The sequence below is a fragment of the Crotalus tigris genome, unplaced genomic scaffold, assembly GCF_016545835.1.
Source record: "Crotalus tigris isolate CLP2741 ecotype Arizona unplaced genomic scaffold, ASM1654583v1 scf7180000019946.203332, whole genome shotgun sequence".
Lineage (NCBI taxonomy): Eukaryota > Metazoa > Chordata > Lepidosauria > Squamata > Viperidae > Crotalus > Crotalus tigris.
The window spans coordinates 23,396-48,958 of NW_024097784.1; the positions used below are offsets into that span (position 1 = coordinate 23,396).

Here is a 25,563-nt window from a genome sequence, read left to right on the forward strand (position 1 = left end):
TCCTAAACCTGTCTTCTGGAGTGTTGGCTATTCCTGCCAGCTTGGTGTTGTCTGCAAATTTGATGAGTTCCCCATCTATCACCTCATCCAAATCATTGATGAAGATGTTGAAGAGCACTGGGCCCAGAACAGAGCACTGGGGCATCCCACTACACACTTCCCTCCCTGTAGATGCGGTTCCATTGAGAACCACACGCTGAGTATGCCAGTCAGCCAGCTACAGGTCCATCTGGTGGTGATGCTGTCTAATCCACATTTTTCTATCTTATCAAGTAGTAGGTTGTGATCTACTTTATCAGGAATCCATTAAAACTGAGTTTGCTAATTATCAGATTAGATTGCCAAAATGTGGATCAATGATTGTCCAGCTTTCTGTACCACAGATATAAATTTTGCCCTTCTAAAAGTTTTTTTCGATTTTATGAAGTTTCCTGGTGGTCTGCTGTTCAGTAACCCGTTAGCTTTAGCCGGTTTTCCTAGATCAGCCAAATCTGTCCAGGCTGCGTCACGAGAGATGGACGTGTAAACATAACTTGTGGTTTGTCAGTCAGCCGGCCCAGGCTTTCAGCGCTCTTCTTCCGCAGGGGCAGAAAAACACGCTTCGAGTCAACTGCCAGTCAACACGACCGGAGATTCCCACAAAGTGCGCCTAGCAACATTTACAGAAAACCCGCAATTCGGAAGCCGGGGCCGCCAAAAACAATTCATGGGGAGTAGCATCCCCGACAAAGTTTCATAAAAACCACCCCCTTCCTTCTCGGAAGCATTTGCTCTTCATGCCGGAAGTAGAAACTTCTCTGAAGGCGGAAGTCCGAATTTTTGTGAAGCTGCTTTCATGTTTTTAAAGGGTTTTTTTTCTCCACCATCTCGTCTTAATCTGCGTAATTCCGGGGGCCTCGAGGCGGGAGGTGGGAGTTGCGGAGCGAAATCCTGCCCTGCTAAGAAGTTTCTCTCCAATTTTCACTTCGCAGCAATCAGAGCCGCTGATTTTACTGAGATCTGGAACGCAGAGTGTTCAATAGATTGTCGCCAATCTCGAATATCAGCAGATTTTTTTCCCTTCAGACCTGATTTTAGGAAAAAATGCGGGCACGGAACTTGGAGGTCTCCGTCATGGTAATTAGACTTTTTAACATTACGATAGAATTTCGTGAGGCCGAGATTGCAGCGTACGTTAACATTCCTAAGGTCCTTGTAAGTCCCGTGGTGGTTTTTTTTCGTGATGTTGCAATTGTTAATGATTACTGTGATGCTCGTAGTTCAGACGTTCAACTCTTACACTAAACGTGGCTTGGTGGATAGTGGACTTTTCTCAAATTTGTCACCTCTCTGCTTAATTGAATTCAGAATATTTGGGAATTATTAACTTGCTGTGTTTAATCTGCAAAATAAACAAACCAACCCACGATGAAGATGATATGAAGTATGAAATAGTCTAGATATTGCTCAACTTCAATTCCCAGAAACGATTAATAACTTTCATATATAATATTTATCTCTGGTTTAGAAAGTAAATGCCTCATAATGTGCTCTCTTGACTCTGTATATGAGAGTCGATCCTACCTTTTCTATTGTATAATCCAGTAAGAAAAATCAACAAAGCAAGCAAAAGGATTACAGGTAGTCCTCAATTTACAATCATTTGTTTGCAACTATTTGAAGTTACAGTAGCACTGAAAAAAGTGACTTACGATCGTTTTTCACACTTAAACCATTGCAGCATCTCCATGGTCACATGATCAAAATTCAGACGCATGGCAACTGACTCATATTTGATGGTTGCAGTGTCCTGGGATCATGTGATCATCCTTTGCACTTTTTGACAAGCAAACTTAACAATTTAAATAACTGCAGTGATTCACTTAACAACTGCAGCAAGTTGTTAGTGGGACAAAGCTCACTTAACTTATCAATAGAAATTTTGGGCTCAATTGTGGTCGCAAGCCTGAAAAGGTTTAACAAAAAAAAAAACTCACAAAACCTATTGATTTATTTCATTAAATTAATTATAGTTTACCACTCTTAACAAACCGGGTAGCTTATAAAATCTAATATAAGATAATTAAAAACAGACAAAGAAAACAACTCAAGCTAAAAACATATATTAAAACACAGTATGGCAACACAGTATGGCCCTCTCTCCTTTCCCCCCAACAAATTAACCCCAGGCCTGGGACTAAAGTCAGATTTTAAATGCTTTTCAAAACCCTAGGTGCCATCTGAATGAGGAATGGTATTGCTGAATTAGTAAACCATTTGAAATCATTTTGGTTGTGTAATTGCCATCTAGCAACAAGAAACTTGAAGCTACTGTGCAGTGCTCATTTGGAATGATGTAAATGTAAATGATGTAAATTTGATAATATAACATTGGTTATTTTTTTTCTTTTTACAAAAGGGGTCCATATGAGTGAACTCAGCTCTAGTTTCTCAACAACGTTTTAAGCTGCCTGATTCAATTTGGAGGAACAGACATGAGTGGCTCCAAACCTGATATTCTGTGGGCTCCACACCATGTTGATAGATTTGTTTTATGTGACTCAGAACTCAGTCTCTATCGTATTGAATCTGCAGTAAGTTCAGAACTTAAAGCAGGATCACTGCGTTTATCTGAAGAAACTGCAGCTACTCTTTTGTCCATTAATTCAGAGACTCCATATTTAAAATGTGTGGCTTGGTATCCAAAATATGATCCTGAATGTCTACTGGCAGTTGGCCAAGCTAATGGTCGAGTTGTCTTGACTAGCCTTGGCCAAGACCATAATTCAAAATGTAAAGATTTGATAGGAAAAGAATTTGTTCCAAAGCATGCTCGACAGTGTAACACCTTGGCATGGAATCCATTAGACAGTAATTGGCTTGCTGCTGGCTTGGATAAACATCGAGCTGATTTTTCAGTATTGATCTGGGATATAAGTAGTAAATACAGTCCAGAAATTTCAATTGCCACTGAAAAATTAAGGCTTTCAAGTGATATTGAATCAGGATTAGTTGTAACAAAATCACTATATGAATTAGGTCAGAATGATGCTTGTCTTTCTCTTTGTTGGCTTCCACGAGATCAGAAACTTCTTTTAGCTGGAATGCACCGAAACCTGGCTATTTTTGACCTTAGAAACACAAGCCAAAAAATGTTTGTGAATACCAAGGCTGTTCAGGGTGTTACTGTCGATCCATACTTCCATGATCGTGTGGCTTCCTTCTATGAAGGGCAGGTTGCCATATGGGACCTTAGAAAATTTGAGAAACCTGTACTAACCCTGACAGAACAACCAAAACCTTTAATAAAAGCAGCATGGTGTCCTACAAGAACTGGGTTATTAGCTACTTTAACCAGAGATAGTAATGTCATCAAGCTCTACGATATGCAGCACACTCCCACACCTATAGGGGATGAAACAGAACCTACAATAATTGAAAGAAGCGTTCAGCCTTGCGAGCACTATATTGCTTCCTTTGCTTGGCATCCATCAAGTCAAAATCGAATGGTCGTTGTGGCTTCTAACAGGACTATGTCAGATTTCACTGTGTTTGAAAGAATATCTCTGGCATGGAGTCCAGTTACTTCTTTAATGTGGGCTTGTGGAAGACATTTGTATGAATGCACAGAAGAGACTAGATCTTTTGAAAAAGACATAGCCACCAAAATGCGCCTCAGGGCTTTATCCAGATATGGCCTAGATACAGAACAGGTCTGGAGAAACCATATTCTTGCAGGAAATGAAGATCCACAACTGAAGTCACTTTGGTACACTCTGCACTATATCCTTAAAATAGTATTTGCCACACAGGATGACTGATTCCTTCCATTCAGAAACCTTTTTGAAACATATGGATTTGTGTAGAATATATTTGGGGTGGTCCCTTTTTTCAGATTTGGGCTCTGGCATTATTCATCATTATATAAAACAGTATTAATGGCTTTCAGAAAGCTATATCATTGTTACTTGATTTGTCTAAAGAAATCTACATTTTTGTAGATTTAAGACTGAAAAGAAAGATATTCTCTGAGTTCCCTTATCAAACTTGATAATACATGTCTGTTATAACCACTTTCTGCTATTGTATAGTTATTAACTATTAGTTATTGAGAGGATTACACTAAACTCATAAAAATAATTTTGGAGAGGGTGTTTGCACAATTCCTTGGATCAAGGAAACCAAGTCAAAGTTGGTTTCTTTATGATATTACATCTAACTCAGTAGCAAATCAAGAAAAATTAATAAATACAATATTGTTTTTGCCTCACACATAATCTTATTAAGTTATTTCCTATATTGGAAAATACTTATGAAGCAATATGCTGACGATATGGATCAGAAATTCACAGGAAACAAAGGATCTTTGGTTTATGCAGGCATCAAATCTATAGTGAAAACTTCTATGGGTAAGTTCATTTTGCATATTTCATTATTTTCATATTAAATAATTTAAAAGTGATTGTCTTTAAGCTTTCATGGCCTACTCAGTATTATAGATTCATCTATTGACAACTTCTTAAACTAAATTTTTTCATGGACCTGCATGGTGTGCCATTTGATTCAAGGTAAAGCAACATTTGATTTAGAGAGGTGGCAGTAGGTGCAACATTATGCAGTCAACACTTTACACCATATTTTCTCTTTGAATCCAATTCATTGCATTGTCCTAGTTAATAGCATGATTGAATGCTAATAACAATATTAAATGATAATGATAAAACAATGCTTAAAGATTGTTGCAATACCTATATTATAATGATAAATTTAACATGATGCATTCAGATATTAAGAAGTTGTGTTTATTGTGTCTACTGTCAATCCATAATTCCTTTTCAGGAACAACAGAGAACTTGAGGCACAGCCGAAGTGGATCTGACAGACATGCAGATATTATTCAGTATACGAGTGAGGAAAGATCACTGGCTTTGCAGCTTTGTGGATGGGTAAAGAAAGGGGCAGATCTGGATGTGGAACCCTTTCTGTGCTCTTTGGAGCAAGAAGGAGACTGGGAGCGAGCTGCTGCTGTAGCGTTATTTAATTTGGACATCCGACGAGCAATACAGATAATGAACAAAGGAGCATCTTCTGGCAAAGGTGTTTTATGATATACTATCACTTTTACAGCATTTGTTCATGCTGAATATTATTTATATGTTTATCTGTTAATCAGACTGCTTTAAGCATTGTTAAATCCACAGGTACAAAAATACCTTTTGTTGATTCACTGACTGCTTTATAGAATGACATATAAGAAAACTGGGACCTAGTTTAAAATTATACTTCTATTTGTAGAACATATGAAATTCATTTGCTACCAAACTGTTTAGTCCCATAGCTGCACAAAAATCTGTGGGATTGTGGTTAATGACTTTTAATTTCTCTTGATTATTCTTTAGATCCAAGCTTGTAGAAACACTTGGACCATAACTTTGTCATTTATCTAATACTATATGAAAATTAGAATTCAGGTATCTTGAACAAGAGCTGTGTGGTGACCTAGTGGTGAAGATGCTCACCTCCCACTTGGAAGGTAGAGAGTTCAGTCCTAGGTAGCAGCAGATGTTTCTGTCCTAGGATGCAAAGAAAAAATATGCTGTGAACAAAAAGGGCATCAGCCAGTAAATGCTCAGTTCCATCCAATCATGGCCTTACATAGTTCACCTGAGTTGATTGGTACTCAGTGGATTGGTTCAGAGTAATTTTACAGAATTAGCAGGGCCAAGTATTGTGAAATTTTAAAATATACATATCTAAAAATTAAATTAATTAAGTATACTGGTAATTTCAAGTTTATCGAACCCTCAAAGAATGTGTAATAAAGAATGGATGTCTGTTTGTTTTTTCTTCCTGTTAGCATTATAAGAAATTTGAAGGTTCTTTAAGTCATGATCTGTATCTGTTTTGGTTTCAAATAACTACATGTAATTATTACAATACAATTACAATACAACGTTGGAAGAAAATATTATAATTAAGAATCTTAATGTTATTTCAAACTATATTCTTAAAAAATAGAATTTGTCACCTCCTTTGGTCTGTTGTATCTTGGTGTCAGGGACACACTGAGTCGATCAAGGTTACTTATTAATGGTTGCAATGTGTATTTACAAGGACAGATATCTGCATTCTCTTGGGAATGGTCAGATAAAACTTAAGGGACTCTGTGGGAGTTAAAGCTTTTGCCATTTTCTGCTGTGCAAGGGCTTTAAACTCAGTCACCTCTTCACACCTTCCTTCACACCCACCATTCTATTTGGAAATCCCACTATACTGGGATATAACAAAAGGATAATTTTATACAAATGGAAAATTAACTTCCTGATTTTAAGGAATGGGTCCAATATATGAATCTGTTATTTTAAAAAAAATTCTCTCTTCCAACATTGAGAAAATGAAACAATATCTTGCAGTATAGTATATATTTAGTGATAAGCTAAAGAACTGGATTTTATATTGCTATCAATAGTTATTGCATGGGTCTTTTCCTTTTTTCAATTTATTATTTTTTATTTTTGTCATATTTATTACATTTGAATCATCAAACAACATAGGCCACATATATTTGCGAATATAGGTACTCCTTGACTTAACGATCATAACTGAGCCCCAAATTTCTGTTGCTAAGCAAGACAGTTAAGTGAGTTTTGCCCCCATTTTATGCCCTTTCTTGCCATAGTTGTTATGTGAATCACTACAATAACACTGTTGTTATGTGAATCACTACAATAACACTGTTGTCAATCTGGCTTCCCCATTGACTTTGTTTGTCAGAAGATGATCACATGGCCCCAGGACACTGCAACCATCAAACATGAGTCAGTTGCCAAGTGTCTAAATTTTTATCATGTGACTATGGGGATGCTGCAGTGGTCGTAAGTGTGAAAAACAGTTATAAGTCATTTTTTTTTCAGTGCCATTGTAACTTGGAACAATCACTAAATGAACTGTTGTAAGTCGAGGACACCTGTAAACCAAGAATTTTAAGTACCAAAAAATTAAATTTGCCTTATCCATGGATGGGCTTGCCCATGTATATATACATGGAAATGTATTTTTAAAAGTACTATATTTCCATATAGGCTCACATATAAGCCCATCTACAGATAAGCCAAACTTGATTTTTTTTTCTCTTCCCCTATTGATATTGTAGGGATGTGGGTTTTTTTTATATTTATCATTAAAAATTAAAAAAAAGATTGATACATTTCACAGAATAATAGTTTATGTATATTTTGACCTGTTACCTATTGCTTATTATGTTGCTGGTAATTCTGCTGACTTTAGGTTGGGGTTTTTGTTTGTTTGTTTGTTTTGCAATGCAGGTGATCTAAATCTCAATGTGGTGGCTATGGCATTGTCAGGTTATACAGATGAAAAGAATTCCTTATGGAGAGAAATGTGCAGCACTCTTAGGTTGCAGCTGAACAATCCTTACTTATGCGCCATGTTTGCTTTTTTGACCAGCGAATCGGGCTGTTATGATGGGGTTTTGGTAAGCTTTTACCAATTTTTTAAAATTAAAAACTCTATCATTATTGAAATATTATGTAGCAAATAATTCATTTTTATGGATTATTCAGTGTCATATTAGAAGTTTGATCTATCAATTAAAGTGGTATAAATTTTGAGCCTTTGAGACAAAGGCAAAAGATATTTATGATGGAATATATTGTGGCAATATGGTTGAAAGTAGGTTTTCTTTGCATTTATTGTCCTTGCTCTGATGCAAAATATTTTGAAAAATCCCTGACGTTTATGAGAATGTAATCAGAAATATGATTACTTGATCCAAAATATATACTAGTAATCGAGCAATTAGGAGATGAATGATTAATCAAAATGTATCATATTTTTAAGAATTTGATACTGTTTTTATATTTTATATGGGGGTATGATAGCTCAGTGGTTAAGACGCTGAGCTTGTCAGCTGGAAAGCCAGCAGCCCAGGTTTGAGACCTGAGTGCCACACGATGGGGTGAGCTCCAGTCCTCGGCCCAACTCCTGCCAACCTAGCAGTTCAAAAACATGCAAATGCGAGTCCCAAAATAGATACTGCTTTGGTGGGAAAGTAACAGTGCTCTGTGATGTCATGCTGGCTACATGACTGTGGAAATGTTTTTGGATGGTGCTGGCTAAATGGACTTGAAATGGAGATGAGCACCATCCCCTAGAGTTGGCAATGTCTAATGGAGTAAAATCTGCAGGGACTCTTTTACCTTTTTTATCTTTATATTTTACATTTTCAAATTGCAATATATAGATACTTTATAATAGAAATACAGAACTGTCCTACTTCTTACCTCATTTCATGAAAAAATAAATCATTTTAGATTATGGTAAATATCTCTCTCTCTCTCTCTCTCTCTCTCTCTCACTCACTCTGTGTGTGTGTGTGTGTGTGTGTGTGTGTGTGTACATGGGGTTTTTTTTCAGAATGAAAGTAATGTAGCTGTACGAGACAGAGTGGCGTTCGCTTGTAAATTCCTAACTGATATACAGGTAAGGTGATCAGATGTGTTGCCTTTTTTTTTTTTATTCCCAAGTTTTTTCTAGAAAACACACTATGTTGAAAAGAATAAATAATAACACACTTTTCCAAATTTCTAATCTTCTTTGTGAAGAAGTAATAAGGCCAGGAATTGAATTACATCAAAATGATAAATATTTTGTGCTATTCTGGACATCAGTGTGTCTATAGATCAATATTTATCAACCTTGGCAACTTAAAGATATGCATACTTGAACTCCCAGATTTTCCCAGTCTAAGTTTGGTTGGAAACAGTTAGGGTTTGAATTTCACATTTCATTGCTGATAGTGACTATCCAGGTCTGTGGCGGTCTCTGAGCTTTTCTTGCAGACGTTTCATTACTCAAAGTAGCACTGATGATATTATCTAGTTTGGGTGATGAAATGTCTGCAAGAAAGCAACCAAGCTCAGAGACCACCAAGCTAACCAAGTTACAAATATTTTCCTTTATTGGTATAGTGACTACCCTGTGATATTCTGAGCACAGATAACCCTGTGATATTTTGAATTGGCTTTCTATTGACACAAATTTAGTGCTCTTATGAAGCAACAGCATGGCGTTTGCACTTTCTTTAATTGTTAAGAAAAGTTTTCTTAACTTCCTTAAGTTTACTTTTCTATCAAAAATAGAGACCTCAGCATATCCAAAGCTGTAGTTTCTCCCAGCAATTTCTCATATATATTCTGCAGATAAGTCAAATTAATATTTCAGAAATATTTTGAACTGAAAGACATATTGAAAATATGGATAATCTATATTATCATATTTCATATTTTGTTCATATTAAGAAAAAATTAACACAATATATATTTAATACCATATAGAGGCATGCCACATTTATGTGGGTGGGAAATAGGTAAATAATAGGTTAAAGACATTGAGAAAATCATAATTTCTTTTTAATAGCTAAACAGATTTGTTGAAAAACTAACAAATGAAATGAAAGAGGCTGGAAATCTTGAAGGAATCCTACTGACAGGACTCACAAATGATGGAGTTGATCTGATGGAAAGTTATGTAGATAGAACAGGGGATGTTCAGACAGCAAGCTATTGTATGCTGCAGGTTTGTATCTTTTTTGAAAATAATTCAAGCTTCAACATTTGTGAAAATACTATGCCTTGCTTTACACATTTATGTTCTTGCTTGCCTTTGAGGTAAATCATTTTTCATTCTATTGTTTCATTTTATGATCTGTGTGGTATCTTCAGTAAAATATTTTTGAATATTCATCTCCCTACTATTTCTAAATCACTTAGTTTTCAAGCTTGGATACAGTATATAAAATAGGATTATTTTTTGTGAAGACTAGCTAGGTTTTTTTACCTATAATTTTTAACTTCATCAGAAATATTATTTTGTTCTTGAATGCATTTTTGTTGTTGTTCATATTTACCTTTTTAGGGTTCTCCCTGTGAAGTGCTCAAAGATGAGCGAGTTCAATATTGGATTGAAAGTTACCGGAATCTGTTGGATGCATGGAGATTTTGGCATAAACGAGCTGAATTTGACATCCATCGAAGTAAGCTGGATCCTAGCTCAAAACCTTTAGCACAGGCAAGTATTCCTGGCTATGTAGCAATTTAATTAATCTAGTATCTTTAAGGACCTTAATTAAAGTACGTCACTATCTTGCTTGCTACGTTTTGCAAGCCTATTCATACAGTGCTAATCTTCCATTTATGGATGAGTTAAAGTAAAACAGATACCTTTGTCAACATTATATTTCACGTTATATTGTTATAGTAGAAATCATTTGCTTTTGTGTTTTTGATGATATAAGGAGATGTATGCTTTGTTTTTTTCTGCTAGGTATTTGTAAGTTGCAACTTTTGTGGAAAATCAATCTCTTATAGCTGCTCAACTATACCACATCAAGGCCGAGGTTTCAGTCAGTATGGTGTAAGTGGATCCCCAACCAAATCAAAAGTCACAAGTTGTCCTGGATGCCGCAAACCTCTTCCTCGCTGTGCTCTTTGTCTGATAAATATGGGCACTCCAGTTTCCTGCTGTCCAGGTGTGTTTTCCTAGTTTGAAATTGTTCATTTGATTCAAAGATTTCTAGCATTGAAAAACAATTGCTTGAATTCTTCAACTTTTTTTCTTTGTAGATCATTAATGAAATTCAGGACATTTTTACTATAACATTTTTTAGCTATCTATTGAAAACTCATTTTTTCATTCAGGCTTGCCAATATAACTGTTGGAAGAATCGTCCTTTTCTTTTTAACCAGTATTTTGTTTTTTTAAAATTTTCATTATAAACTGCTTGAAAAATAGTTCAGTATAAGAAATGGTATGCAGTGGAATATAAAAATATTACATTAATATTTGAATAACATTGTCTATAATATGCTGCTGATTTTAACTGAATTCAATTAACTTTTATTCCATTTTCTTTGCTGTGATATAATTTAAAACTGCTTTATAGTAAAATACAATTAAAAAGCCAGTATTTCTGGCAAGTACCAGGAGACTGACTCAGGAAAATAGTTTCTTCTTCTTCTTGTGCCATATCCGTTATCGGACGTTGGCGATCATGTTAGCATTCATTAATTGTCAAACTTATATTAAAATCAGACAACTCATGATCTGCTGGGTCCTCTTTTCATAGATGTTTCTAATCTAAACAGAGAAACAGAATGATCCGAGGGTGGGTAAAAAAGCAGTGGGATTGGGAACAATGTCTGACTTCTTATTGGTTTCCCTATTGAGTTGCCCTATGGGAAGCTGGCAGGAAGCATCAGCAATCTTCCTCCCTCTCCTGAAGTTCTGGCTGTCCCACCCTCCTAATAATGATATGGATTGTAATCCAGTCACTTGGCAAATGCCTGGCACTTATGTTAGTGTCCCTTGGTGATCCCATCATGACTATTTGGAACCTTCCCAGCTAGCTTCCCACAAGCAAAGACAATAGAGAAGTCAACAGAGAAGATTGCTAGTTGCACCCATCCCTTTTTCTCCCCAAAAGCCTATTCTGCAGCACCTGCCCCCACCATTCCTTGTCTATCCCCTGCCTCTTCCTGTTTAACCGGTGTGGTTTTGAGGTTGTAATGGCAACTGGGAGTGCCAGGATTGCCATCACTAAGCAGTGTGGTATAGGACATCACTCTTTACCACTGCATCACTTAGTGATGAAAATTCCAGTCCCCCAATTGCCCTCATTATTCAAGAACTGCTTGTATGTACTGTTACATAAACAAACGAAAAAAAACTTCATAACTGAAATCCAGGAATGCTGTTTTGCTTTATCTCAACTTGTTTGGCATGGGAGAATTGTCAATCCAAAGCTGTTTTAGTCATGCAGGATTAATTCAAGAATTCCTTGGATTCCTTTCTTTGCAAATTCATAACACAAATATGTATGAGGAAAACAACTATTTGCTTCAGCTGCATAAAACAAGAGGCATCCTGTCAGACAAATGAAATGACAAATTTTATTTTTGAATCTTTTTCACAATGAAGGGCTTCCTGTCCTGTTTGTTTGGGACGAGATGTCATCAATAAACAGATAATAGCCTGTTACACATGTCTACCAGAAGCTCACAGCAAGTTGTGGTAGAAGCCATGACGTAGATGTCTCGATGGGGAAAAGCAGACTCATATGCAACCTAAATAAGAAAAAATGTCTTTTGATTTGGAGGCCATTTGTTTCCGGGATTGTACCATTTTTTCTTCTTGATAGGATGTGCTCCCCAGGAGGAGCAGGGTGACAATCTGGGAATAGACCTGAACAACTGCTCACAAGGCAGGTGAAGACCGTGACATAGCTTCACTGAAACCTGGAAGAGGATGCACTGATTTAATTTAGAGATTGTTTTACTACAGGGGTGTCAAACTGCCGGCCTGCGAGCCGGATGCATCATAGCGAAACCACGCCCATCCCATTGCTGGCAATGGCAAAAAAGTCGTGATACGTCGCTACACATCACGTGACATTGCAAGTTTGATACCGCTGGTTTACTACAACTTGCTATGAATGGAACTGCCCTTGAAGACAATTTGGAAAATTCAGCTTGTCCAAAGTACAGTTACACTCATGCTCAGGGATCAGTTACAACGCAACAACAGTAGTAATTACTGATCGTTATCTATAAAGCCTTTTATGGCTTGAGGCCTGGGTATTTTAGGAATACCCAGGAATCTTTCCCAAAGATTTCTTCCCTTTGTACTTAAAATAACTAGGGAATGCTTGCTAAGAGCTTTAATTACCAGGAGCTAGGATGAGAAGAGGTCTGGCAGCAGGGATTCTTCTGTATAGCATCTCCATCATTATGGCCTTCTTAAGTAAGTATGTGTGGATTAGTTATATTAGCTATGCTGTATTCAATGAATTTAACTTATAATTTTAACCTTGAAATAGAATTTAATTTGATTACTATTTTTAATTGAGATATTAAGTTGTATTGCATTTTATATGTAAATTCTTTAAGTCATTTGGAGTCCTTATAGTTTCAGATGATATATACATATATGTACACTGTACATATATACATACATAAGTAGATGCAAGTAAGAGTCTGATTTTCCCTTATCACCTTTACAAAAGCCAAATCTGAGCTTATATTAAAATAAATAATTTGAATTTGGGATACTATGGAGGGGGAGGAAGCAACTTAGATAAAAGTGATCATACAACAAATACAAGAAACAGAACAGCAGAATCAGAAAAAAATATTTATTATTTGATATTTTAGTTTTAATTGCAATGGGTATCTGTGGAGATTCTCAGTCATCCAGGTCATAGTTATCCCAAAGATGCTTTTCCATGAGGCAACTGAACTTTCTTGTTTTCTTTGAAGATGTTTCGCTTCTCATCCAAGAAGCTTCTTCAGCTCTGACTGTATGATGAGAAATGAAAGGATTTATATTCCTTGCAGACAGCTAGTTGTTTGCATTCTTTTAGAGAGTTGTTGATGCCACCTGGAGGATTATCTGGTCACCTGAGTATTGCATATGGAACTGTCAAAAGGACTGTTTTATAAACTGAAGATAGATGATGTCGTATCCCTCCCCCTCTGTTGAGAGAGGGCTGTTCAATTTTGACATAGATGGCCTCTTTGACCTCTCTTTCGAACCAGCTGTCCTCTCTGTCCAAAATGTGAATTTGATGAAGGCCCACTTGGGATAGTCACAAGTTCTGAGGGCTTCCTTGATGTATTTTACATCTTTGCTGGTAGGCAGACCTTGAACTTGGTGTAGAGTTCTGATGTGTTCCAGTAGGTGATGAGAATCAAAATATAAATATTAATCTCTGTGTATGGGTTTTCTGCAAATTTCAGTGTTAAGGCTTCTGTCTTCCTTAATGTATAATGCACAGTCCAGGAAGGCTAGACTATTTTCCTTAACATCTTCACATATGAATTTGATGTATCTGTCTATCGAGTTGATATGTTTGGTGAATGCTTCAAATTCCTGTGTTTTGATCTTGACCCAAGTATCGTCCACATACCTATACCAGTGAGTGGGTGGAATTTCGATGAAGGAGTTTAGGGCTTTGGTTTCTATCTCTCCCATGTAGAGATTGGCCGCAGTGGGGGAATGCAAGTGAACCCATGGCGCAGCCACTTTTTTGTCTACAGAAACCTTCACTGTATTTAGAATAGGTAGTGATAGGCAGAGGTCCAGAATGGCACTTATGTGGTCTGCGCTGAGGTTGGTTCTATCATCTAAGGTGCTGTCTTGTAGCAATCATTTCTTCATTACCATGACAGCTTCAATTGTTGGAATGCAAGTGAAGAGGGAAGTCACATAATAGGAATCTATGGTCTCATCTGGGTCTATTTTTAATTTCCAAACCTTGCTAGCAAAGTTGTGTGAATTGTTGATTTTCTTCAGTCTAAAACACAGTCCTTTCAACAGTTCTAAGAAGGTTCCATACCCATTTGCACTCCTCAGGTGACCCTGAGGGCATCAGCGACTCTCTAAAATGAAAATGACCAGCTGTCTGCAAGGAGTATAAATGTTTCTATTCCCCACCATCCTTCTTGGATGAGAAGTGAAACGTCTTCAAAGAAAAATGAGATAATCCAGTTGCCTCATGAAAAAGCATCTTTGGGATAACATTGCAATGGGTATTATTAAAAACATAATTATCAGTTCTAAAGATTATTAGTCTGATACTTAAAACACGACAAAAATTTTCAACTATTTGTACCTATTTTTTTTAAGTGTTCATAAAAATAATTGTCCTATGTACTGATTTTTAACTTGTTCTTTTCTTTTTAGTGATTTAATAACAGCTTTTCTGCTGGAACAATATTCAGTAAGCAACTCTGATTGCTACAAAAGCAAATTAACTGGGTTTTTTTTTTTTCATAAAGGAGGATCCAAGTCAGATGAAAAAGTAGACCTCAGCAAGGACAAGAAATTAGCTCAGTTCAACAACTGGTTTACTTGGTGTCACAACTGCAGGCATGGTGGTCATGCTGGACATATGCTTAGTTGGTTCAGGTAAGGAACTAAAAATAATACTATGTGAAGCCAAGAATCCTTTTTAGCCTTATCACCTTTAGCCAATATGTTTACACATCAACATATATCAGCAAAATTCTAATTCTACAAAATATGTAGAACTAAGAACTATATCAAGAGATAGTCAGATTTGCAAAAAAATAGAGCACTTAATAAATATAAGAAAAATTTGTGTACATTCAGTAAAAGATTTGAGTTTAAAAAAAAGTCACCTGTTTTTCTTTACAAAATCTAACAATTATAATTCTAAATACCATTTGCAGCTCAGTGCAAAGGTTCACAAATAGATTGTACATCCATAAATATTGACATATAGTTCTTTTAAAGAACTGACATAATCTAGTCAGTATTTTTGCCTGAATTTTTATAATTGGACTAAATGGTCAATTTGTCTTTTAATGCATTTTTAATATTTGTATGCTGCCAGCAAAACTTGTTCCTCTTCCATAACATTTTTAAGCACAGTCTAGCTATAACTGCAGACACTAATTAATTACTGGCTCTACTGTCTACAAATAACTCTCAGTACATCCAATGTTAAGTATTTTATTCCATTCTGTATTAGTAAGTCAAATTTAAGAATTTTTCTTCTTTAATTGTAATCTTTATTTCCGTCTAGTTTCCTGTAATGTCCAACCTTTCAAGTTCCATCTTATCATTTTTTTAATAATTCAAAAACTAAAAGCATTTTCCCACAGGAGGGATTCTTATCATTAATTTCAAACTCTTTATTTCCTATCCATCTAGACCACAGGCAACCCTGGCTTTTATGACTCGTGGACTTCAACTCCCAGAATTTCTGAACCAGCATGGCTCAGCTTGGAAACCTCTCCCTTTCCCTTCAGCATGGCTGGCTCAGGAATTCTGGGAGTTGAAGTCTACGAGTCATAAAAGAGCCAAGGTTGCCTACCCCTGATCTAGAATCTCTATGCATTTGTAAATTTCCAAAATCAGTGTTCTAATCACCTTTTCGTACTTTATTCAAAAATAATAATAATTGAAACCCTTAACATACAGTGCTGCAAAATTTATCATTCCAAAGGCTCCTACTGGCTGAAAAGTAGTTAACCAGCAATTTCCAAAAGTAATTAGAAAAGAGTTTGTAAATTCAGTGCCCATAAAAGCACCAACCATGGCTAGAGTTCTAAATCCCACTAGAGCAGGGGTCTTCAACCTTGGCAACTTTAAGACTTGTGGACTTCAACTCCCAGAATTCCTCAGCTAGCAAAGCTGGCTGAGGAATTCTGGGAGTTAAAGTCCACAAGTCTTAAAGTTGCCAAGATTGAGGACCCCTGCACTAGAGACTGCTGTGTTGTGATCTTTTCACAAGGAGTAACTTTGTGGAGGATTTGGGGACAATCCCAAGTCCTTTCCTGTCCAATGGGAAATTACGAAGAGTTGGTCTACTTGCAGGTTGGTCATTCTGCCATGGTCTCAGTCTCTGCTTTTAGCAAAACCATCTTTAGTTAACCATTTCTTCCCGGGAAGTCTAGAACATGTTTCTGTAAAAAAGTATAGCTAACCTATGGCCCTAATTAAATATACACCATCCTATTTATAGAGTTAATTTTTCAATATTGGGAGCTTAATTTTACACTTATTAGCAATTTATAAATTATGTATATCTTCTTTTCTAAGCCCATTCTACCATGTACCACAATACCATGTTCATATTTCTTATGAAAGGTATGCATATAAATTTATAATAATAAAATAAATAATAATAAAAATAATACTGTATTTATACTGTGTGAACAAAGCAGTTGTTCTTGAACTGTTGAACAAAATAATATTCTTTTTGTTCTTATACAGAGATCATAATGAATGCCCTGTTTCTGCATGTTCCTGTAAGTGTATGCAGCTGGATACAACAGGAAATCTCATCCCAGCAGAAGTTGTTCAACCATAGAAGAGAGCTTTTCTAAGAATTTTCACAACATCTCTCTAATACATATTCTTCACAGCCCAAATACATACCTCAGAATAAATTATTCATGACTTGCTTATAATAGAAATATAAATCATTTTATCACATCAGCAATTTGTGCACATGGTTTTTGATGTGCTTTGCATAACCAAGTTCTGCTTGACTGAGTTTTTCAAATGTGTCATATGGGTTTTATTCAGTGGTTTGTAAAGCAGTTCTTTTCAGAAGCTTCATTGAAATATGAAGGAAGACTTATGCTCTCTGCACCTTGAGACAAAAGATGAAATACTGTTGAACACTACCTTTTTATGAATTTTATAAACTTCCAGAAAACTTTTCACCATGAGGCAAATAAATGTGTTTTAGATGTATTTTACACCATTTCTATTAGTGCTTTTCTTAGATCTGAGAAAGTTTCTGTATTTTATTTGCTCACAGTACAGTATAGTTTAGCGACAATCCTATGACAATCTTTTGATTAGCTTAGGTTTTATTTAGTTTGAATAAATAGATAGTAAAGCTGAATTTCCGGTTAGTGTGAATTATATTCATCTGAATATTGTTTTGAATTAGGACACTCATTTCTATCACAGAATTAAAAGTAATAACAATCTGAAAAAGTAGTTTAAATCACTGATAATAGTAGGTGCCACTTGCCATTATTATACTAATGATTTTTTTGCAACTAATCTTTCACTGCAAGTGTTTCTCCATTGATTAAAATCTGTTTAACATACAATAGAAGCTTTGTAAACATGTTACCAACAACAAAATAATAAATTGATTGGAATAGCAAGTTTATTTTTGCTGATAGAATGAATTTTTTTTTTACCCCTTGGACATTTAGTGTTCCCTGATCAGGAAGGGATGAAGATTTTTACTCCTGCATGAGTGGAAATTCACTTGGACATTTGGTATAGTCTGGCATACTTGTTAGTCTACATATTTTCTATCAATTACTAATACAACAAACAGCTATTCAAAATTTCAGTAGATAACTAGAAACCTCTCTACTTTCAGTGCAATTTAGTAACCGCTTTATATAACATTTGCCTAATTGTCAATTTTATATTTTGTATTGTGCAAGTTAGGGATCTAAGAACCATGCAATATTTTAATTCACTTCTTTTCTATTTCTTGAAAAAATCTTTTTGAATGAAAAATGTTCTTCAGAAACCTAGATAATGGGCAGGAATGAAAGGAATATAGAAAATGTATTTCTCTCGCTTATGGAAATGGCCTCCATTTGAACCCAGGATCCAGACAACATCTATATGCCTACTTGGTTTATAAGGGGAAAAAATCCTTAATGGATAAAGTTATATTTATTTTTATGTATAGAGTTTTGTTGCATAAGATGTAGACTTTCTCAGACTACTTCCAATCAAAATTTTGTTTGAGTTCTTAATTTTGTTATATATTTTTGGAATAATAAATAACCACCTGGTTTTAATAATTATCTATTAAGCCGTTAAGAGCAATTTAGAAACTATTTTTGTATCCTTGTATTTGAAGTACTTGTATTTGAGGTGCATGGATAGTAAATTGTCTTCTACCCTTATGTAAATATGAATTGATAATATTTGGGTTTTGAAAAGTAGGGAATTTCAGTTTTATTTCATGAGTAGGGCATCTTGCACTGTTACTTCAGAGATAGCCATGAGATATTGCTAAATAGCTACTCTGAGAACTCCCCTGTCAGCACAATGGCTAGAGAATTCTGAGAGTTGAAATCTATAAATTTTAAAATTGCCAAGTTTGATAAACTTAGTTCTAGATTATCTTCCAGATAACTTGAGTTTCCATCTTCCAAATTCTCAGCTAAATTCTTCTTTCTCGAAAGCTCTTCAAAAATCAGCTCCTAAAGATGTGTCACTCATTGTAAAACAGTAACTTTGAGAATTTTTAGTAAGCACTTCAATTACTTGGATTCCATTAAATACAGCTGTTTCCATTTTAACTAAACTAAATGCTTGATTTGATTGCGCAGTTTTGACTATGATTATTAGATTAAGCTTTTACTGTAAATCTGTATTGAAATATTAAGTTATACTTCATTTTTGCTTTTTCAATATATTTTTAAGATTTAATATTATATTGAAAAGAAGAGCGGAGCATCACCTAAGTTTAGATCATTGTTATTATTATTTTGCATTTTATGGTTGGTAAATACACACGCACACACACACACACACAAATTGTTTTGCTGCATTCAAAGTTTCTTATTAAATATTCATATAATACTATAATTTTCCATTTATTTGTCTTTAAGATCTCTTACTCCATTAATTTTCATTCTTAACTAAGGTCATGTTATTTCATTGTTCATCCCTTCCAATTTGTTCTATTCTATATAAATTACTTGAATTAATTTGTAAAGTATTGTATTTCTAGCGTGCTATATAACTAATGTCCAACAACTTAAACAATTAGATAGAACATTTATTTCTCTTTTCCCTTTAGCAACTTGTGTTGAATACACATATTACAGTCACAAAGTCATCATAGATATATTTCCCTTTTTGTAGAAAATAATAATTTATTCCATAAAAGTTGTAATGTTATCAGTATCTGAGATCAAAGAAGCTTATAGCCAATTGTTAAGAACACTGAAACACTCCTTTTAAAGCATTCATAGTATTGCTTGGGTCCTGCAATGTGAGCTTGAAGCAAAATCAATCAAAATATTTTTTTCAAGATAATTTTAATGAGATGAAAAATCACAGGATGTTTAGAAACACTTGGATTACAACATTTGGTCTGTCATAACAGTAGAACAAATTTCATCTTTTTGTTGTGAAAACAACTCAAAATGAACACTCTCACTCTTATGCACTCCCTCACATTTTCTCCAATATTTGCTAGTCTTTTAGAAAAGATTTTTGTCCCACTTTTCTTCCCATGTACAACTCAAGGTAATAAAAATACCAATACTCCTTCCTCCTATTTTCCCCACAACAACCTGTGAGGTGAATTGGTATGAAAGAGAGTGACTAGCCTAGGGGCGGGCGATTAATTTTTCCAAGGGGCCACATGAGAAATTGAAATTATTATGAAAGTCTGAACCAGAAGATTGAACGTAATACTGCTGAATATTAATTTTACCATTTTATAAAAAGCAGTAAGCTCTTACTATTTCGATTAACTTTTACTGTAACAATGCATGTTATTTTTTATTTATATTTGATTTTCAATTTCCTATTGATCTCAAGGCAGACAGACTGGAATGCAGAAAGGCTGGATGTGGGCAGGGGTCATAAAATGCCCACATTTGGAGTAGCCCAAAGTCACCCAAATGGTTTTTCATGGCTAAAGCAAGGCTAGAACTCAGTCTGCTGTTTTCTAGGCTAACACCTCAACCACTATACCAATCTATCTCAAAACTGGGAAACATTTATTTGCATTTATTTATCAGATTTTGAAACCATACATCTGTCACAGTGGGATTCTGAGCAATGTACAAATAAAATATTAAAACAAAAACAGTATATAATGTTTAAAAAGGCAAGGATGGATTAAAAATCTATGTTTAAACTTAAAATTAAACATCTAATACTGCTAGGAAAGCTGTGCCCCATCCTGATGAGCAAGTGCCAAGCTTTGATGTCACCTCTTTCCAAAAAACACTGCAGACGGTTAACATTCAGAAAGCAGCAGGCCCAGATAACTTCCCTGGATGTGTCCTCAGGGAATGCGCAGAGGAGTTGGCTTGTGTTCTCACAGATATTTTCAACCTCTCATTGCAGCAGGCAGTGGTCTCATCGTGTTTTAAGACGGCCATCATCTTGCCAGTGCCAAAACAGTCCACAATTACAGGCCTCAATGATTACTGTCCGGTTGCACTGACATCCACCATCATGAAATGCTTTGAGAAGATGATACAGGACACTTGTATCTAGCCTTCCGCCAGCATTTGACCCGCTTCAGTTTGCCTACCGACCAAATCGCTCTACGGAGGATGCTATTTCTTTCGTTCTCCATCTGATTCTGAAGCACTTAGAGGAAAGAAATACTCATGTGCATTTGCTGTATGTCGACCTCAGTTCGGCGTTTAACACAATCATTCCCCAGCCATCTAGTAGACAAACTGGGCCTTTTAGGCTTAAACACTCTTTTGTGCAACTGGATTCTTGATTTTCTTACGAACAGGCCCCAATATGTGCAAGTTGGAACAAATACCTCTAATACCATTTTCTTGAGCACAGGTTCTCCTCAGGGCTGCGTCTTAAGTCCGCTGCTGTTCACCCTGTTGACCCATGACTGTTGTGCTAGGTTTGCCACCAACCATATTGTAAAGTTTGCAGATGATACAACAGAAATGGGCCTTATTCAGGATGAAAAGGTGGAAGCTTACCGCAAGGAGGTTGAGGGGTTTGTGAACTGGTGTAAGGAAAACAGCCTAGTTTTAAATATCGGAAAAACCAAAGAGATCATTGTTGATTTCAGAAAAGGCAGGCACAGCCACACTTCTCTGTGCATTAATGATTCACTTGTAGAGATGGTTACCAGCATCAAATCCTTGGGTGTGCAGCTAACGAGTAGGCTGACTTGGTCGCTCAACAGCGAGAAACTGGTGAAGTGGGCACAGCAATGCCTGCATTTTCTGCGTCACATGAGAAAAGCACATCTTCTTTCCCCTGTCCTCACCACTTTCTACAGGGGGACAATCAAGAGCATCCTGTCATATAGCATCACGGCCTGGTTCGGAGGCATCACTGCTTCAGACAGGAAGGCGGTGCAGAGAGTGATGAGAATGGCCGAAAAGATCATTGGCAGTTCCCTCCCTCCCATCCAGGACATAGCACCGAAGCATTATTTGAGCAGGGTCCACAAGATTATCTGGGACACTACACATCCTCTTCACAACCTGTTTTCCTTGTTACCTTCTGGGAGAAGGCTTCGTGGTATCCATAGCAGAACATCCAGATTCAGCCAGTTTCATCCCATACAGCATTAACCTTGTAAACTTCCGCCTTCCGTTATATATTCAAGATGGACAGTATTTAATATTTATTTACTACGTATATGTAGGGATGTGGGTCTGTACATACGTTGTTCATAGTATGTTTAGGTGTGTGTCATGTATGTTTTTCACTTTGAGAGCAGGCAACTAAATTTCATTTTTGATGTGTGCCATTGTGCCCACAGTAAAAAAATGACAATAAAAGTTATCTTCTCCTCCTATTATTTTCCCACAAAACCAAATCTGTGAGGCAATTTGGGCTGAGTGACAAGCACAAAGTCATCCAGCTAGCTTTCACATCTAAGGCAGGACTAGAATTCAGTCTCCTGGTTTCTAGCCCTTTCTTGCGCACCTTTCCTAAACCTTACCATAATTCCCTTACGTTCTCATGTCTCTCCCTGGCAGCCGCTTTCTGCTACTGGCTGTTCGTGAGCCACCTGGGACTTGCAACTTTCTGCTGGCTTCCCCACTGACTTGGCTGTGAGAAGCTAGCAGGAATTTGCCTAGCCCAGAGGTAGGCAACCTTGGCTCTTTTATGACTCGTGGACTTCAATTCCCAGAATTCCTGAACTTACCCCTGGCCTAACCTAAGGACACTGGGGTTTAGTTAACAGTAACCAGGCTTGCAGGAATTGCCACCACTAAGTGGTGAATTTGCACTTTACAATCACATCACTTAGCAATGAACATTCAAGTGCCAATTGCCCTTGTAAGTTGAATACAACAGCAGCTTTATTTCAGTTCTGTTTCTTTTTATTTCCAAAGTGGAATATGTCCATACTACAGCAAGCGTTGCATTGATACTTTCTTTTTAATACTTACAAATTATATAGTTCAACCTTGTATTTAAAAAGTTTCAAATCTTCAATTTATGTTTCCTCTTCAAATCAGAGAAATTATCTTTCAGAAATAAATGTCACCTGGGTACTAATTAGTCTGTTATGTTTTGCACTTTTGTCAAACCAAGCAGTTGCATTTACCAATTATAGTAACATTTGTGGTAACGGTGTTTGCTTTCTAAGAGAGCAACCATTTTCTGAATACAGAGTGAAATGGTACCTACTATTCATAAAGCTTTTTAGTCTATCAATTTCACTGCAGACAGAATGGCTAAAAAACTCCTATATCAAATATGAACTGCTTCAAATGTTCAGTGCTTAGAAACCAAACCTATTTTAAGTAGAACATTTTCAAGCATTCTGTGTTGTTTCACATGTGATTCCAAATTTGTCTTCTGTGTTCTTATAGTGTAGTGGGAGGATCAGTTGTGTTCCTGCTATTGATTTAGGCTGAATGGATGAATTAGAATAAACTTTTGGACTAAAGCAATAGGCATTTATGAAGCACAGTGAGGGACTGCTATTCTAGATCTAAGAGAGATCTACAGCTAGAAGGGCATTTTTTCACAGGGAAGGAGAAAGAGACAGGATTAGGAAAAGCACAAATTGATTAGCAGCAAAATCCCTATTCTTAAGGACAGTAGAGAACTGCAAAGTGGCTGAAGCAGCAGATATCATACTAACTTCAACAAGTAGCTTCAACCTTTTCTGCATCACTGATGCAGGGAGCAAAATGTTCATACGACCTGAATGAATCTTGGAGATCTTCTAGTGCAGCCCTTGCCCAAGACAGGAGTCATTATGCCATTCTGGACAAATGGTTATCTAATCTTTGCTTGAAAACCACCAATGGAGCACCTATAACTCCAAGAGGCAAGTGGTTCCATTGATTAATCCTTCTGTCAGGAAATTCATCCTTAATTCCAGGTTGGATCTCCCTCTGATGGAACTTCCACCCATTGCTTCTTGTCCTGCCGTCAGGTGCTATGGAGAATAAATTGACACCTTCTTCCCTGTGACAGTCTTTCAGATATTGGAAGACTGTAATTAGGTGGCCCAAAAAGCAATATAGAATATTTGATGAAGAAACTAAATGAGTTTGGAGCTTTAGTTGGCTTTAAAATAAACAGAAAACAATGCTTGTTAAGAATATGACCTCCCAGGGTTATGAAATATTGGCTAAAAAGTTGTGTTTTAAGGTGGAGAAATACCTGGGGATTATATTGACAAATACAAATACTAAATTGTTTCAAAATAACTTGGTGCCTTTTTGGGATGATATTAAAAAAAAGTCTAATTAAGATGTGATAAATTCTATCTATTATTGGGCAGAATCTGTAATTAACATGAATGTCTTACTAATGATGCTTTTTCTGTTTCAGACTCTACCAATACTTATAAATGATATTCCATTTAAGCAATAGCAAATGGACATATCTAAGTTTACATGGCAAAGGAAAAAAGAAAAATTGGATATAAATTATTGCAAGATGCTAAGGAGAGGAGCTTTGGATTTACGATTTGAAATTGTATTTTGATGCCTGTTTGGTTTGGCTAAAAGAGTGGGTGATTCTCCAAAATACAGATTGCTTGAGCTGGAGGGCCATGAATTAAGATTTGAATGGCACAGCTATTTATAGTATGGTAAGGCTAAAAGTAAATATTGATTTCAAACATTGTTAGATGTGCCATCCTAAGAGTTTGGAATAAATATAAAGTAAGGTTCGTTCCAGGAAGCCTTTTTATCAAAAATAAATGGTGGGGAGGACAAATTGGTGGAATTATGGTCAAATAATATCTTTCAATTATGGTTACCCTATCATCAAATCTAAAGGAGTTATAACCAGAAGGTTTGCATATTTACAACAGAAATATGCAATTGGTTTGTATGTTTACAATAAAAAGATTTAAATTAGATTTTAAAAGCTATGGATTTGAATTTGTGAAAAATGAATTGGAAATCCTATTATATGAAACAATGAACATATTTTTGCTAAGGTGCATAAATTCTAATTAAAATTGGAGAAAGAGTATGTTAAGTATTACATGATTCAGCAGGCAATGGGAGAACATATCCCGTCCTTCTCCAGCTCCTGCAAACAAGGCAATTTGAAAGCATGCAAATACGAGATTAATAAATACCACTTCAGGGGGAAGGTAATAGCACTGCATGACATCGTATTGGCCACACGACAGGGAAAACATTTTGGGGGAGTGCTGGCTAGATGGCCTTGAAATGGAGATGAGCACCATCCTTAGAGTTGGTAAAGACTAGTGGAGTAAATCTGCAGGGACTCCTTTACCCTTTACTTCTTTATGGATAAAGAACTTGGAAAAAAATGGAACTTTGATGTTATATATGTTGACAGCAGTAAGAACACATTATGCACAAAAATTGAAGGATATTTTTATTCCCACACTGAACCAAGGCTGTAAAAGTTGATAGAATTAGTAGAGATGGCAAAATTGACTGCTTTAGTTAGAGAAAAGAACACAATTTTGTTTCTACTTAGAAACTGCATTTGAATTTTGTGCTTGAGGTGGAAAAAACGAAACTTTGATTTTGGGTTTTGCTGATTAGACAGGTTTGTTGTTATAGAAATAGCTAGTATATATTATTATATAAAAGTAAAAAGTTGGTTTTATGTTACTGCCTTATTCTGCTGTACCATAAAACATATATACAATCATACTGAGAAACAATACAAGATAATTTGAAACTCACACACTCTTTCTCATTTTGCTTAGACATTTTAAGGGTCTAACCAACTGATTTTTTAAAATTTGAATTATTTTATTTATAACTGTTAATTACAACATTTTTAAGTGAAACTTTTTTTCTCCTTTAA

General features: G+C 35.9%; 1 protein-coding gene across 2 annotated transcripts; it reads left to right on the forward strand.

Annotated features, from left to right (window-relative positions):
- Positions 1–786: 786 nt before the first annotated feature.
- On the forward strand, positions 787–19,158 carry MIOS (meiosis regulator for oocyte development). Of its 2 annotated transcripts, none has more exons than XR_005559366.1 (11): positions 787–1,116; positions 2,399–3,762; positions 4,290–4,388; positions 4,819–5,076; positions 7,305–7,474; positions 8,416–8,481; positions 9,418–9,576; positions 9,916–10,068; positions 10,324–10,528; positions 11,977–12,798; positions 14,835–14,964. XR_005559366.1 is itself a non-coding variant. In XM_039365055.1 (11 exons), exons 2-11 carry the CDS (start codon positions 2,475–2,477, stop codon positions 16,892–16,894), a joined length of 2,625 nt encoding a protein of 874 aa, XP_039220989.1. In that variant the 5' UTR covers positions 788–1,116; positions 2,399–2,474; the 3' UTR covers positions 16,895–19,158. The 2 variants fall into 2 exon arrangements, 1 of the variants encoding a protein (XP_039220989.1); XM_039365055.1 differs by lacking the exon at positions 11,977–12,798 and adding an exon at positions 16,798–19,158 and having other exon boundaries at positions 788–1,116.
- Positions 19,159–25,563: the final 6,405 nt, after the last annotated feature.

Bases quoted from the DNA above. Each gene is read 5' to 3' on its own strand.
- MIOS (XM_039365055.1), top strand. From the start codon at position 2,475: ATGAGTGGCTCCAAACCTGATATTCTGTGGGCTCCACACCATGTTGAT. The intron at 4,389-4,818 runs GTAAGTTCATTT...ATTCCTTTTCAG, and splicing joins TATAGTGAAAACTTCTATGG to GAACAACAGAGAACTTGAGG. The intron at 14,965-16,797 runs GTAAGGAACTAA...GTTCTTATACAG, and splicing joins CATATGCTTAGTTGGTTCAG to AGATCATAATGAATGCCCTG.